Genomic DNA, 12,426 nt, shown 5'->3' with positions numbered 1-12,426 from the left:
CGTGTAAATTATTTTTTCTCAAGCGAAACTACTATCGAACCGATCAGCGTGTTTTAGCTTGTTCCATTTGCGCTTTCAATTCGTTCTCGATCGATGCAAGAGCCTAAGAAATTCGTATAGCGCCGACATATTACCATATCATAGAATTACGATAGATCGGGTGGAGTCGAACGTTACACGAATTAACGAGACTAACGCGAAATACAATATTACTAAATTAGACGCTTAATAACCGGCTCGTTTTTCACTTACGTGGGAAATTATCCTTTCTCCGATCCACCGATCGAAACAAATAAACGTGAAAATGCGTGAACGAGACGTTCGTGATTCTGGCAAAATACAAAATGCCTATAAAATACCATCGTCCGTGACTCGTGTTTCAACGCGAACTTCCTTCGTCGTTTTCTCATATTCCAAATATCCTTCGCGTATTTTCCGACACGCCGCGATGAAAATGGCTATCGAGCAAGTAGTACGACTCGGTCGTGTGGCCAAGTGGTTCGTTACGAAGAATTTCGGAAACGGAAAAACTCGGAAGAAGGAGGGGGCGCTGGTCGATCAAACGGCTCGTTAAATGTCACGTCACGGCGGAGGACGTTTGTGCCGGTTGAAAACGCGAGTTCTGTATGTTATTTCCACGGTGGAGGTCCGGCCGCATTAATCAGCGGCCGAAGGTAGACGCGTACGCTTGGCACTGACGTGACTGGTCATAAATCGTCGGTTCGAGTGCAAACGCGATTACACGGCGACGATTATCGAGAGATTCCGCTGGAATCGGCCTACTCCTCGGCTGCGTCCGTCGCTACTACGATATCCTGTACATGCATAAATCGTGCGCGCCATCCCGATCTACGCTGACGAAGGAGAAATCCCGGCGAATCCCTGTAAAATATATCGTGGAAATCGACGCGAACGAGAATATTATTCTCACGATGGGATTTTCGCCTGCATTCCTTCCACGTTTGCTTCTGCTCGCTTTAGCCTCGCGTGTGCCGCATTCGTTCCGACCATGCGTGTTTCCTTGCTGCGAGACGACGCTACATTTGAAATTCGAAATCGTCGAAACTTTTGTTTTCGTAACGCGGCGCGGTGAAATTCTCGCTTGCCCTCCGAGACTCGTAGTATTTTCTATGGCGCTGTTTTTAGAGCGAATCTTGCTGGCAAATAAAATAGACATACCACAGCTTGGTCTTTCGTACTTAAATATTGTAAGGAATTTTAACTAACAGACAGTGATAGGTCGAGAAGCGTAGGATCGTGTTGACAAATGAAATAGACATCCTTCGAATAGTTTGTCGTTCTTGGTTAAAATGTTGTAAGGTATTTTCTAACAGACAGTGATGGATCGACAAGATATAGAACCTTACTCGCGAATAAAATAGACATCCCTCAAATAGTCTGTCTTTCTTACTGTTAGTTAGAATGTGGTAAGAAATTGTCTAGCGAGCAGTAATGGACCGAGAAGCATGGAATCTTGCGCACGAATAAAATAAACGTCCCTCGAATAGTCTATCGTTCGTAGTTAAAGAGCGAGGAATTTTCAAATAGACAGTCGTGGATTCGGAAATATAACAGGAGCATTCGGTTCGTTGTTGTTCTACGTAAAACGGAGAAATTGCTGTAGTATGTTTTGTAGAGGATAACAGAACGCGATAAAATTATCCTATTAACGTAACGTCGTGTCGTGTGCATGTACTCGATCGTAGATCAAGATGGAAATACATTACGATAATTGTAGGAGGTAAATACAAAATAATGAGAGAGCTCGGGACTAGTAAAAATGCAATTTCATTAGGCGAAACAAGATGATATCGACGAGTTAACAATTACGTACGTTAAAGAGCGCAAGCGTGCTATTAAAAGCTACTTACACTCGGTCTATTGATATCTTACGTGTTTTCAAATGGTAAAATGGAATACGAAATGAACAACGATGCACGTTAGAATTTTGACGTATTTCAGGCTTTAGAAACAACGTGGCATGTAAACTATCAATTAAATTCCATTTAATATTGTTATACATTCATCGTTAATATTCGAAGTCGTACGTCGTACGAAGATCGCCGTGGCAAAAAGTGGTCTTCAAACTATAATATAATTGATTTTGCATATAACGCGAACAAACTTCCTATTAGAATAGATGCCACATACAATAGACCGCTAACTAACTTTCATGTCATTTTCATATCAATCCTACATCTAAAATCAGTGTTGCATAAGCTAAGCTCCGGAGCTTATAAAGTTAGTCCAACTTTGAGTTAATTATCATAGCGTGCGAATATTGGCTTATATTGGCTAGAAATGTATTTTAGTTAGTTCGATCGTTTCGCATAAAAATATAGGAAATTTAAGAGCGCAAAAATATTTGAAAATATATATATATCGAAACTAAAATAATCGTTCTAACATTCAAGAAGATAAAACAAATCTCTGCTCGATTCAGCCTTCTTCAACTGTACCCAAGAAAACGTCAATCTTGTTTGCATAATCATCGCGATCTAGCAATTTCGCTACAATACTCGTAGTCACAAGTTGATAAACTGTATTAATAAAATTCCAAAAATGTCCACAACGCGCATAATATGCAGCAATATATAAAATATCCAAAGTGTAATACCCATTATGACGTTTGACAAAAATATAAATTTCCATCGACATCCGCGGTCTGTCCATTGACGTTATTATTCAAAAGAACTTACTCACGTACCTAATAAACAGATCGTTATTATCTTGGTGTAAAAACAAAGCATTTATCTCTCGTTCTCACTCGAATCCTTCAATAAGTTGAACGAAGTTCCGCGTTAAAGAACGCGCACAAGCACGGACTCTGTGGAACAAAGGTAGTAATGCGGAATGGGCTGTTGTTCGTTACAAAGTCGGTTCTCCACGCGATGTCTCTTTTCTGTTGCTCTAGTATTCATTCGGTTGTTCCCTCCTTCTGTGTTTTTTTAAGCCACGCTTTCAGCCCTCGTCCAGCTCTCGTTGGCCGTTTCGTTGTATCTTTTTTTTCTTTTTTTCTTTTTTTTCATACTCTTTCTCGGCCGATTCAACGACCGACGTTTTCGCATGAATCTCAAAGCAACGTGCTCACCGTCGATGAAATTTTTCCCCTAAAATAGGAATGATAAAGGTGCCCGTAACAAAATTTCACGTTCGATGGATGGATCGATCGACATCCGGTGATTTTGCGACACACGATGCGAGGCAACGATCTTGTTCTCGACGCTTTCGTTGTTTTCAGGGATACGAGAGAATTTTGTTTGTAAAAATTGTATCCTAAAGCACGGAGAGTACGTGACAGTAGTAATTTTTTTCCAAGCGATGTACACATTTTTTCAGAGACTCCTAGGTCAGTTCTACTTTTCTTAAATAGTTTGCTATACTTGTTCGCTTTATCCTTCTGTGAAGAACGTGTGCAATCACTTTGACGTTTCGTTACTTGATATTTTTGGAAATTTTGGCAAATCTCGCGCCTCGAGTTTCGTTGGATCCTTAATCGTTAAAAAGATTCAATTTATCGACTAATTTCAGTAAGAACGTCTCGGTTTGTATATCACAGTCACGAACGTCAATCGTCTTATTGATTAAATGGTTCTACTCGTATGAAATTCTGAAGCTCGGATTCACCTGAATTAAAAACGATAATAATACGAAGTAAGAATAATACACGATACATATAATTCATCAGTTCATAAAAATTCGCAAGAAGCAGCAGCCAACGATACAAAGATCGTAGCATCTCGCATGCGGCAATTTCACCACAGGGCATTGTAACGTTTCTTTTTAGCTAGATCCACCGCAACGTAATCAGTTTCACACTTTCGTACAAAAAAAGAAAGAAAAAAAAGACGACAGAGTGAGAGAGGAAGTGGAATTGTAGAAGCTTAATACACGTAGAGATACGAGAGAAAATAGGGGGACGAAGATAGAACTAATTATTAACAGTCCTGCGGGAGTTGGATGAAACAAAATGAGACAGAGCCGAGGTCATCCGTGGCAAAGGAAAGAAAAGAACATAAAAAAAGAGCGGCAAGTGCAATAATGACGAAAGCTGGATTAAAAGGGGAGAGAATTAATTAATTACGAAGCTCACGTAGCCGGGTGATGGACCGGTAAAGAAGCAACGGCCTCGGGATTAACGTTGAAACTCGAAAATCAGAAAGAGGAAAGGAGTTTTCAAAGGTAGGCGACCGCTTGTCTCTTCTCTGATATTGCAATTTTACGAGCTGTAGCTCTTCCCAGCTGAAAGGGAAATTTAACTGAACGAGGTCTAAAAAGAATACAAGCTAATTACTGGCATTTCGAACTCAAAGTTTGCCAATGTACCTTTCCCTTTGTAAATAGTCCGCTGTATCATCGTAGTCGTTTCGGTTGAAGTTTCGTGAGCGAAATACATTACGACAGTATTCGAATACTAGCACAAACATTGTACGAATATGTTACGCGTGTTATTTTGTTAATTTTATTAGCGTTTTAATGAGAAAACGGACTTGTCGCGTTTGTCTCGCGTGATGTTCGATTTACTCAGTCGCGGTTGTCCAGGATAATTGCGAATTTTATGATTTCATGGTTTTATGAATTCGTTAACACGTCGTTGACGGTATAGTATGAAAAATAAACGTTATCCTAGTTCTCGCATATTTCTGGAAAATACGTCAAATTAAATGGAACGAGGAACGCCGATTCACGCGATTTCATTTCCGCTTACTGTACACTGTCCACGCCATCGTTCGCGATCGGAGCAAAACTGAACGATAGAATTTACTTATATTATATGGCCGTGTCGTTCGATTCTAGAATTTTAGAAAATTCCTAAGAGAAGGTAGCAGTGGCTCGCGTTGGAAAAAAGATGAAGCAATTAGAGGAAACACTGCTTAATGGACTTTAATAAGGGGTACTCGTCATACTCTGGTAGACTTTTTGTTTCTCCTTTGTGCCGGTGCTTCAAACCCTCCTTCTTTTTCTCATTTTCCTCATTTTCCTCCCACCAACGTCTCCCGCGAGAGACGAGATAAATTTACGATGTACATGCTTGTCTTACGAATTGCTTAAAACTTTCGGTCTTACGATTCTCGTTCTTCGTTGAAGATATATTTACAATAACGATAATAAAAATAATATATAAGACGTTGTATAATGTTTCTTTAGAAAGTTTCGAGTGCTGTCATGGCATACTGTACGTTATAGACCGTCGTGGGAAATTACACAGCCCATACGAGTTTCGTTTCGATATTGTTCCGTAACAGAACCATCAAACTATATATTTTCGTATCTGAAGGGATTAAATTATTTCGTGCCAATTCTTTGAAAGTTATTCGCAAGGGAGTTCTGCTAATCATGATATGTGCGTATGGTGGAAACAAACAATTTTCTGCAATATGCTGCTTCAGGTAAATTTGCACGTATATTATACTTTACATCGTAGCGTTGTTAAACGTTTCGGTAGCGTGGCACGCAGCCAAAATACTCGCGAGATCTATGTGTAACAAACCTAGTACCTATCTGTTACAAAGTTTTGATCGTAAAATTTATTTTGCCTGTAAGACAATACGAATGATACACGATCTCGAAAATAAACGTAGCTCGCTGTTGTAATATATTTACATATTCGCGATTCGAACTTTCATCAAGAGGAAAGCTTGTAGAAAATTTGTAATTCGCCACGACCCTCTTATCGGAGGTATAAAACCGAACAACTTCGTTTTTTTTTATAAATTTCTCAAGGTAAATCCAACCTAGCCCCAAGGTAAATTTAAAAAGAGCAGTGTTTTTAATACCCATCGCTTCCCTGTACTTTTCCATTTATGGGGCTGATCCATATTACATGTGAGTAATAATTTGTAATTTAACTTTTATAATACGCTATCGATATCGAAAAGTAACGTTGTTGAGAAAATTTCGCTGTCTGTTTTCCATAAAATGGACACGCCATTACAGTAATATTTTTGACTTTTCATAGTCAACGGTATAGGTTTCTGTAATGCTAGAGTCTTTTCTTTATCACCCTATATATTTCAGCGAATACTTGTGCATTACCCTCTAATGCTCTTCAAAGTACGAGGCATCGACGTTAAACAGGTGTATACTCATAGCGTATGCTCACGGGAGTACACTTTTCCAGGAAGCTCGAACGATCGAGGATCCTTTTCCGTTATCCTCGTCGACTTTTCCCCTTACTTCTCTGTTTTTCTTTTTTTGTTTTCTTATTTCTCCCTTTTTTTTCCACTGTGTTTTTAGTTCGTGGCTTCTTTCCTTCTTTCGCATATCGAGTTGTGTGAGTGCAATCATTTGCATTCCTCTGTGCTTTGGACGACCAGAAACCCTCAACCACTGTCAACAGACTGCAACAACCTCTTCTATCTTTCGCTCGTTCTTTTTTTTCCCTCTCTTCCTCATTACATTTCGTTTTCCTTCCACTTTATTGCTTGTTTTTCGCTGCTCTGCTTACATTCTTCCCTCTTTTATTTCTTTCCCCTTTACGACAGTCCACTGTTCTACGTTACACTCTCTCGTGTTTCATCGTTGCGTTACGGATTTTTCTTCCATTCTGTGTATTCTTTTAAGACTATCATGGATGGAACTTCGCTCCGTACGAATTCTCCTTCAATATTGCAGACGTATACGTATATATTGAAATCTGATATTCGATATGCGCTATTCTTTCGTCTCAACGTATCTTGATAAATCACATTGGCCACTTTTCACAAGGAAAAATTTTGTCAAGACTTATTGTCAAGTAATTTCTTGTTATCGGAATCGTCTTGCTATTTGATCCCCAGCTTACGCGCGGGTTTTTCCATTCTGTTCGTAATTTGAAAAATATAGGCCGTCGTAGCATTAAAATAATCGTTTGCCAGTGGCCAATAAATTCTTTCCATCTTCGAATATACCGTATTAAAGTATTTCTTGCTAGTCGTAAAGTGACATCGAAGCGAGAGATCGAATCGTCCAGTATCGAATAGTAACGAAACGTTTAATTTCGCTCGCGTAACTTTATCGATGTTTGAAGTTCGAAAAAACTGTGAGAGAAGATCACATCTTTCAAAAATTAAACTTTTTATTCGTTTATTTCTCCTACAGTCTATTACATTCTTTTACAGTTCTACACATACGTGCTATTCCAATTTTCATTCCGTTCGTTTTTACGTTGTTTCCTTCTTTTCTTTCTTTCTTTGTAACACTCGTTCTTCGTCCGCGTTGTCCTTTTTTCACGCTTCTCCTTCGCCCATTTTTAAACCTTTAAACGTCTTAAAGAGAGAAGGCTCGGTCGTTGTTCCAGTCTTCAGCGTTCCAAGACTTTTCCACTCGCCCGACCAAGGCACGATTTCCATTCTTAGGTATGTTCTCGCGAATTTCTCTGTTCCATTAGCACAAAGGAACGCGCCAGACGCGCGTCCTCGAACATTGGAATTAGAGGACTTTGTCTGGTTCAGGGACACGGTTATAATCAAAGAAGCTTAATTGAAAGCGGACGATTTACAGCTGTCGCGAAGATGCAACCGAAAATTGACGCACAATTTGAGATAATAATGAAACGGTGTTAACGAGTTAATGCACGCGTATTCCCTCGAGCAGCCAGGTTAATTATTCCATTGATCAATGTTTCCTCGATGATTATAGAGTTATGTAGAATAGATACATAAGTACTCTACGCGTGATATGACGCTACGTATAATATCGCAATGTCGGATTAAAAATAAAATATTACCTAACGCCATGTTAGACCTTAATAGATTAATGAACGAAACTCTCACAGAGCAGGTCGATCAATTTTCTATTTTCTATATTTTTTGATTTTATTACCTAGACACGCGATTAGTCTTTTCGGGACAGATTACTTATTTCCAGTAAGTTTACTTAACGAGCCGGAATATGTAAATGATCTTGAAGAGCAAGATGAATTTTGAAAAAAAAGAAAGAAAAGATATATGTATATCATCACTTTTCTCTGTTTCTTCATTCGTAGAGCTAATCATCGAGACCTCTGGTTTAAATAAAGATTTATACGTTTATTTCGTCAAGAATCCTTAGAATCATGTGAAATTATACAAATCTGGGAAGCAAAATCTCTAGCTGTCTTGCTCTCTTGTTCCACCGTGAAACGATTAAGAAGAAGTTCGTAGAAGTTTCAACCGCTTTGAATCTCGTGTAACGTCGAAGCTCGAAAAGTGGAAAGTCTCTAAGCTATGAAACGAAAATACAATAATATATAATATGTGAAATTATAGGAATCTGAAAAGCAAAATCTCTAGCTGCCTTGCTCCCTTGTTCCACCGTGAAACGATTAAAAAGAAGTTCGTAGAAGTTTCAATCGCATTGAATTTGGTGTAACGTCGAAGCTGAAAAAGTGGAAACTCTGTGAGCTATGAAACGAAAATACAATAATTCATTAACGCGAAGGGAAAAGTTTGCCTAGGTTGCACGGCTGCGAGACCACGCAGGGGCAATTTGTTGAAGACGCGACTCTCATTGTTGTTGAGCCGCCAGGGAAATGTTGTACATAGCCAGGCGCCGTTATATTTCTCTCGTTTACAGAAACAATATGCCTAAACGGCGTCTGCACACCGGCGTCGACGTGATATTACAAACCCTGATTTATATCGTTCATTCACGCTTGCAGCCGCTATGTCGTCGTAACGTTGCACGCACCACCACCAACGTCGTGTCGTATTCTCTCCTCTTTTAGCCGCTTACATTCACTCGGCAAGCCGGCAGTTCGGATCATTATGACGTAATAAACGTCCTTAGCACGCGGCATGTCACTCGTATCTCTCGCTAGTGCACGACCACGCCAACATCTCTTGATTTTAAAGTACTACACGATGACAGAGTGCTTTAACTTTTGTATTTCTATTTTTAACAGTTTCCCCTTTCTTCGTTCGATCGTTTTCTTAGGTACGAGTTTCTACGGGGAGTCAAATTAATTCTTTTCTCTTTTTGTCAATTTTTCAATTTCCTTGGACGAGTACAGGATTGGCGTTGCATTAAAAAAAAAAAAAAAAAGGTAATTACTTGCTTCCGTGGGTTTATTCGGTACAAGTAGATGGCACAAACGACAGGAGGCTCAAAGGTAAGCTTGAAAAGTAACTTAAAAAGCCCATGCAACATCGTTAGTTTAAACGAAAAAATTTGAAACCGTCGTAATGGAAGTAAACTAATCTCACCATTGAGATAGAATGTTTTTTTCACAACCATTGAAATAATACGCGAAAGTCGCTTGACATTAATGAAAGAAAAAGACACGAACGAAATAACGAAGCAATACCCCATGTAAATATTTGGAATTTCTTTTGGTAGCTGGAATATTAAAAACCAGTGAATTTTACGAATAAAAGTTGCAATTTCTCGTTATAGAAACAAGAATGGAATAGAAAGATTTACTAATCGAGCAACGTGCACACGAAAGCTGCATCAGTAGCATCCTAAAACTCGTATGTTGTGTGGTACCGCCGTAGAACATCCAACGAACGAGCCTTCGATCTAATATAAAACTTTTATTCTAAGTTACGACCTCTGTTAGATAGATTTATTATAAAAGATATTGGATCTATAGCTATCGTTTCCATCCTCTCTTCCTTTTCATATTCAATCTTCTTTCACCCTTGCCACAATATCTCCTGAAAACCGATAACATATCTGACTTTACAGTCGAATAAACTTATATTATAGACAGAAATGGAGATTTTAATTTCGATAAAGCTGGCGAAGCACGCAATAAACACTCGAGCAGTAAGGTGCGCGCGTGTTTATTTTGAATTAGACGTAGGGACAAGTCGAGTAGCGACCGATGTATTCTAATATTTCTGCGCAATATCGCCGATATATTATATATACAACGTTATGGACCGGGACACAATGTGTATAATGCAATGGCAGATCACGAGAGATCTGTATCCGCAATATCCCTTTATGGAAAGATTCCCTTCTCTGTCGAGAACCAGAAATATACTTACGCGTCTTTGGCTTGGAAAACGGACAACGACGTATTGCCTGAAAGCACGTCCAAGGGATGTCCAGTTTGATAAGCAACGTCCATAATGGCTATTATCGAGATATGTATAATTTTGTATGTTAGACTAGATTGGTCGCGTAATAGTAACACGCGTATGTAAATATGAGCGTATGGAAGTATGCTTCGGCGGCGCCTCGAAAAACAGATGAACGTAACTGTTCCGTTGGTAGTGTGGTATGGAAGATGGTGAGACAAAGAGAGTGCTGAGACGCGTGCAAATGTATATCGACGAAGATCCTGGAAATCGTTTATCAAATAAATCTAAAACTATTTTAGAATGAATTCTAAGTGTAACCTTAGTGTTCCTTTACTTTTATTTCGTCGATTAAGATCCACGATTCTCAACGGCTATTACTGAAAGAAACGTTATATCACGGTACGATATATGTTTCAACTTAATTTTCCTATACGTCGCGATTCTAGATTCGCGGTACAAGCGAAGCGGAAGAGAGATTCTATGGCTGGATATAAAACGAAAATCGGGAATAATAAAATTTGATTGGCATTTTCACGCTAGTAAGAGGCGAACGAATTTATTACTCGATAAGATAGTTAAATGACAAAACGATGAATTAATCTTCGTGAATTTATGCTTGCAGCTGGGTTTCTTCACGTATTACACGGTGGCGATGGGAGAGGTGAATCCTTCGGGGCCAGTACCGATCGACAGCGTTTTCATTTACAGACCGGACAAACGTCTCGAGCTCTGGAGATTCGCGTTCTATATGTTCCTTCATGCTGGGTAAGTTATCAAATCAAAATTTCCAAAAAACGAAGCAACTCGTTTTCCCTTTCGTGTAAAAGCGCATCCGTTGGTCGCAAAAATATTAAGAAATAAAGTGTATCTTTAAGGAAATGATGATTACAACGTGTCATATTTTTGCAATTCTTTGTCATATTCTATGTTGTTTATTTGAAAGGGAAACACAGAACTTTGCTTCTTTTCCGATAAATCGGAACATACCGTTGTTTTTTCTTCCTTTTCTGTCCTTTTTTTTCTTTTTTTCTTTTGAAGTAAAATTTTTGTTTCAAACAAAAATTGACCTTTACCCGGAACAAACACCTTTTTTTTAACGATCTGTTCGACCTACTACTTTGAAAGTCACGCTAGTTACAACGACGAAAATTCCACGAATATCATACTGATATCGTTGATACTACGTTACACTGGGTCTTATCGAACATTTTTTAATAAAAACGAGTCGATATGTTAGCGAAATACGTGTTATCGTTCGTCAATCTTAATTCCTTTGACGTTAATCGGGATCCTTTGTAATATCGATTAAACAGCAGTATGTTAGCGGCGTTGTTTGCCGAACAACGAAATAAAATGATAAAATTATTGGCGTTGTAATATACCGTCGAGTTTCATTAGTGTCGGGCTTCGTCGTGACGATACTATTTTTAATATTAGGTAGATATTCGTTACGTTCGACTGTAGAATGAAATTTCACGACGATTATTGGAAAATGCGGAAATTGAAATTCACGACGCATTTGTCAAAAATGTCCGGGTAAATTTGTGTATCAGGAGGATCGTTTAAATCGCCGGCTATGTTTCTTTGACGTATGAAACCTTTGTGCTGAGTTAACTCGTTATTTATTTGCTAGTTATGTCGCGTTCAAAATGCAGCTTTTAGTATCGCGCTATTTTCGTACGGATAAACTCGTCATATTTCCGTCTTCATTTTTCTGATAAAGTAAAAATATAAAAATAGCGAAGATAAAAAAGGTATGCTATTTGTTTAAAAATAAAGTATTAGATATAGGATGTATTAATTGCTGTATTAATTAATTCGTTCAACGTGAAGTGAAAACGAATATGAAATAAAATCATCTTGTATTATCGAAGAATAATGAAAGAAGGATAATGAAAGATTATGTTTCTCGATCCTAAACGACTAACGTTTTCCTCGCATTTTTTAACGAATTTATTAGGTTGCCCAAATGTTTCTTTCGTTTCAAAATAAATCCCAACTACACTTTATTCTGTTACTATAAAATAAATTATACGTAATTCAATAAAATAATATAAAACGAGAAATGTTACGCATCTACTATTTCCTTGTGAAACGAAAGAAACTTTCGGGACAACCTAATATTTACGACCCTATAGTTCTGATAAACCAAACAATAACTAACAGGTAACGAAGTATTTTTTATCATACTACGTTTCCATTTTGTTCCAAAATAATAAAGCTATTGATTCTAACATCTGTCTAGTACGTGACTAAAATAAAATTGATTTATTGGAAAACCTTCACGCGTGTATAAGACTACTTTTGCAAAAGTTTCACATCACTCAACATGACAACGGAATTATACTCTTTTCCTATCGCGAGTAACTAAATAATTTTCTATTCAATTTCCCAAACAAAATCCATACTAACTATTTCTACTCTCTTAACGTAATTT

At 38.2% G+C, this 12,426-nt stretch overlaps 1 protein-coding gene across 3 annotated transcripts in view; it reads left to right on the top strand.

Annotated features, from left to right (window-relative positions):
• The window catches only part of LOC100646794 (protein rhomboid), a 490,668-nt gene that overhangs the window by 441,575 nt on the left and 36,667 nt on the right, over positions 1 to 12,426 (top strand). For all 3 annotated transcript variants that reach the window (XM_048410568.1, XM_048410567.1, XM_048410569.1), the window contains one exon: positions 10,612 to 10,754. In XM_048410568.1, coding sequence (XP_048266525.1) covers positions 10,612 to 10,754 — 143 coding nt within the window. The remainder of the gene's footprint in view (positions 1 to 10,611; positions 10,755 to 12,426) is intronic.

The sequence above is a fragment of the Bombus terrestris genome, chromosome 11 (assembly GCF_910591885.1).
Source record: "Bombus terrestris chromosome 11, iyBomTerr1.2, whole genome shotgun sequence".
In the NCBI taxonomy this organism is placed as follows: Eukaryota; Metazoa; Arthropoda; class Insecta; order Hymenoptera; family Apidae; genus Bombus; species Bombus terrestris.
Note: the sequence above shows the minus strand (reverse complement) of the source record. Positions and strands in the feature narration are given on the sequence as shown.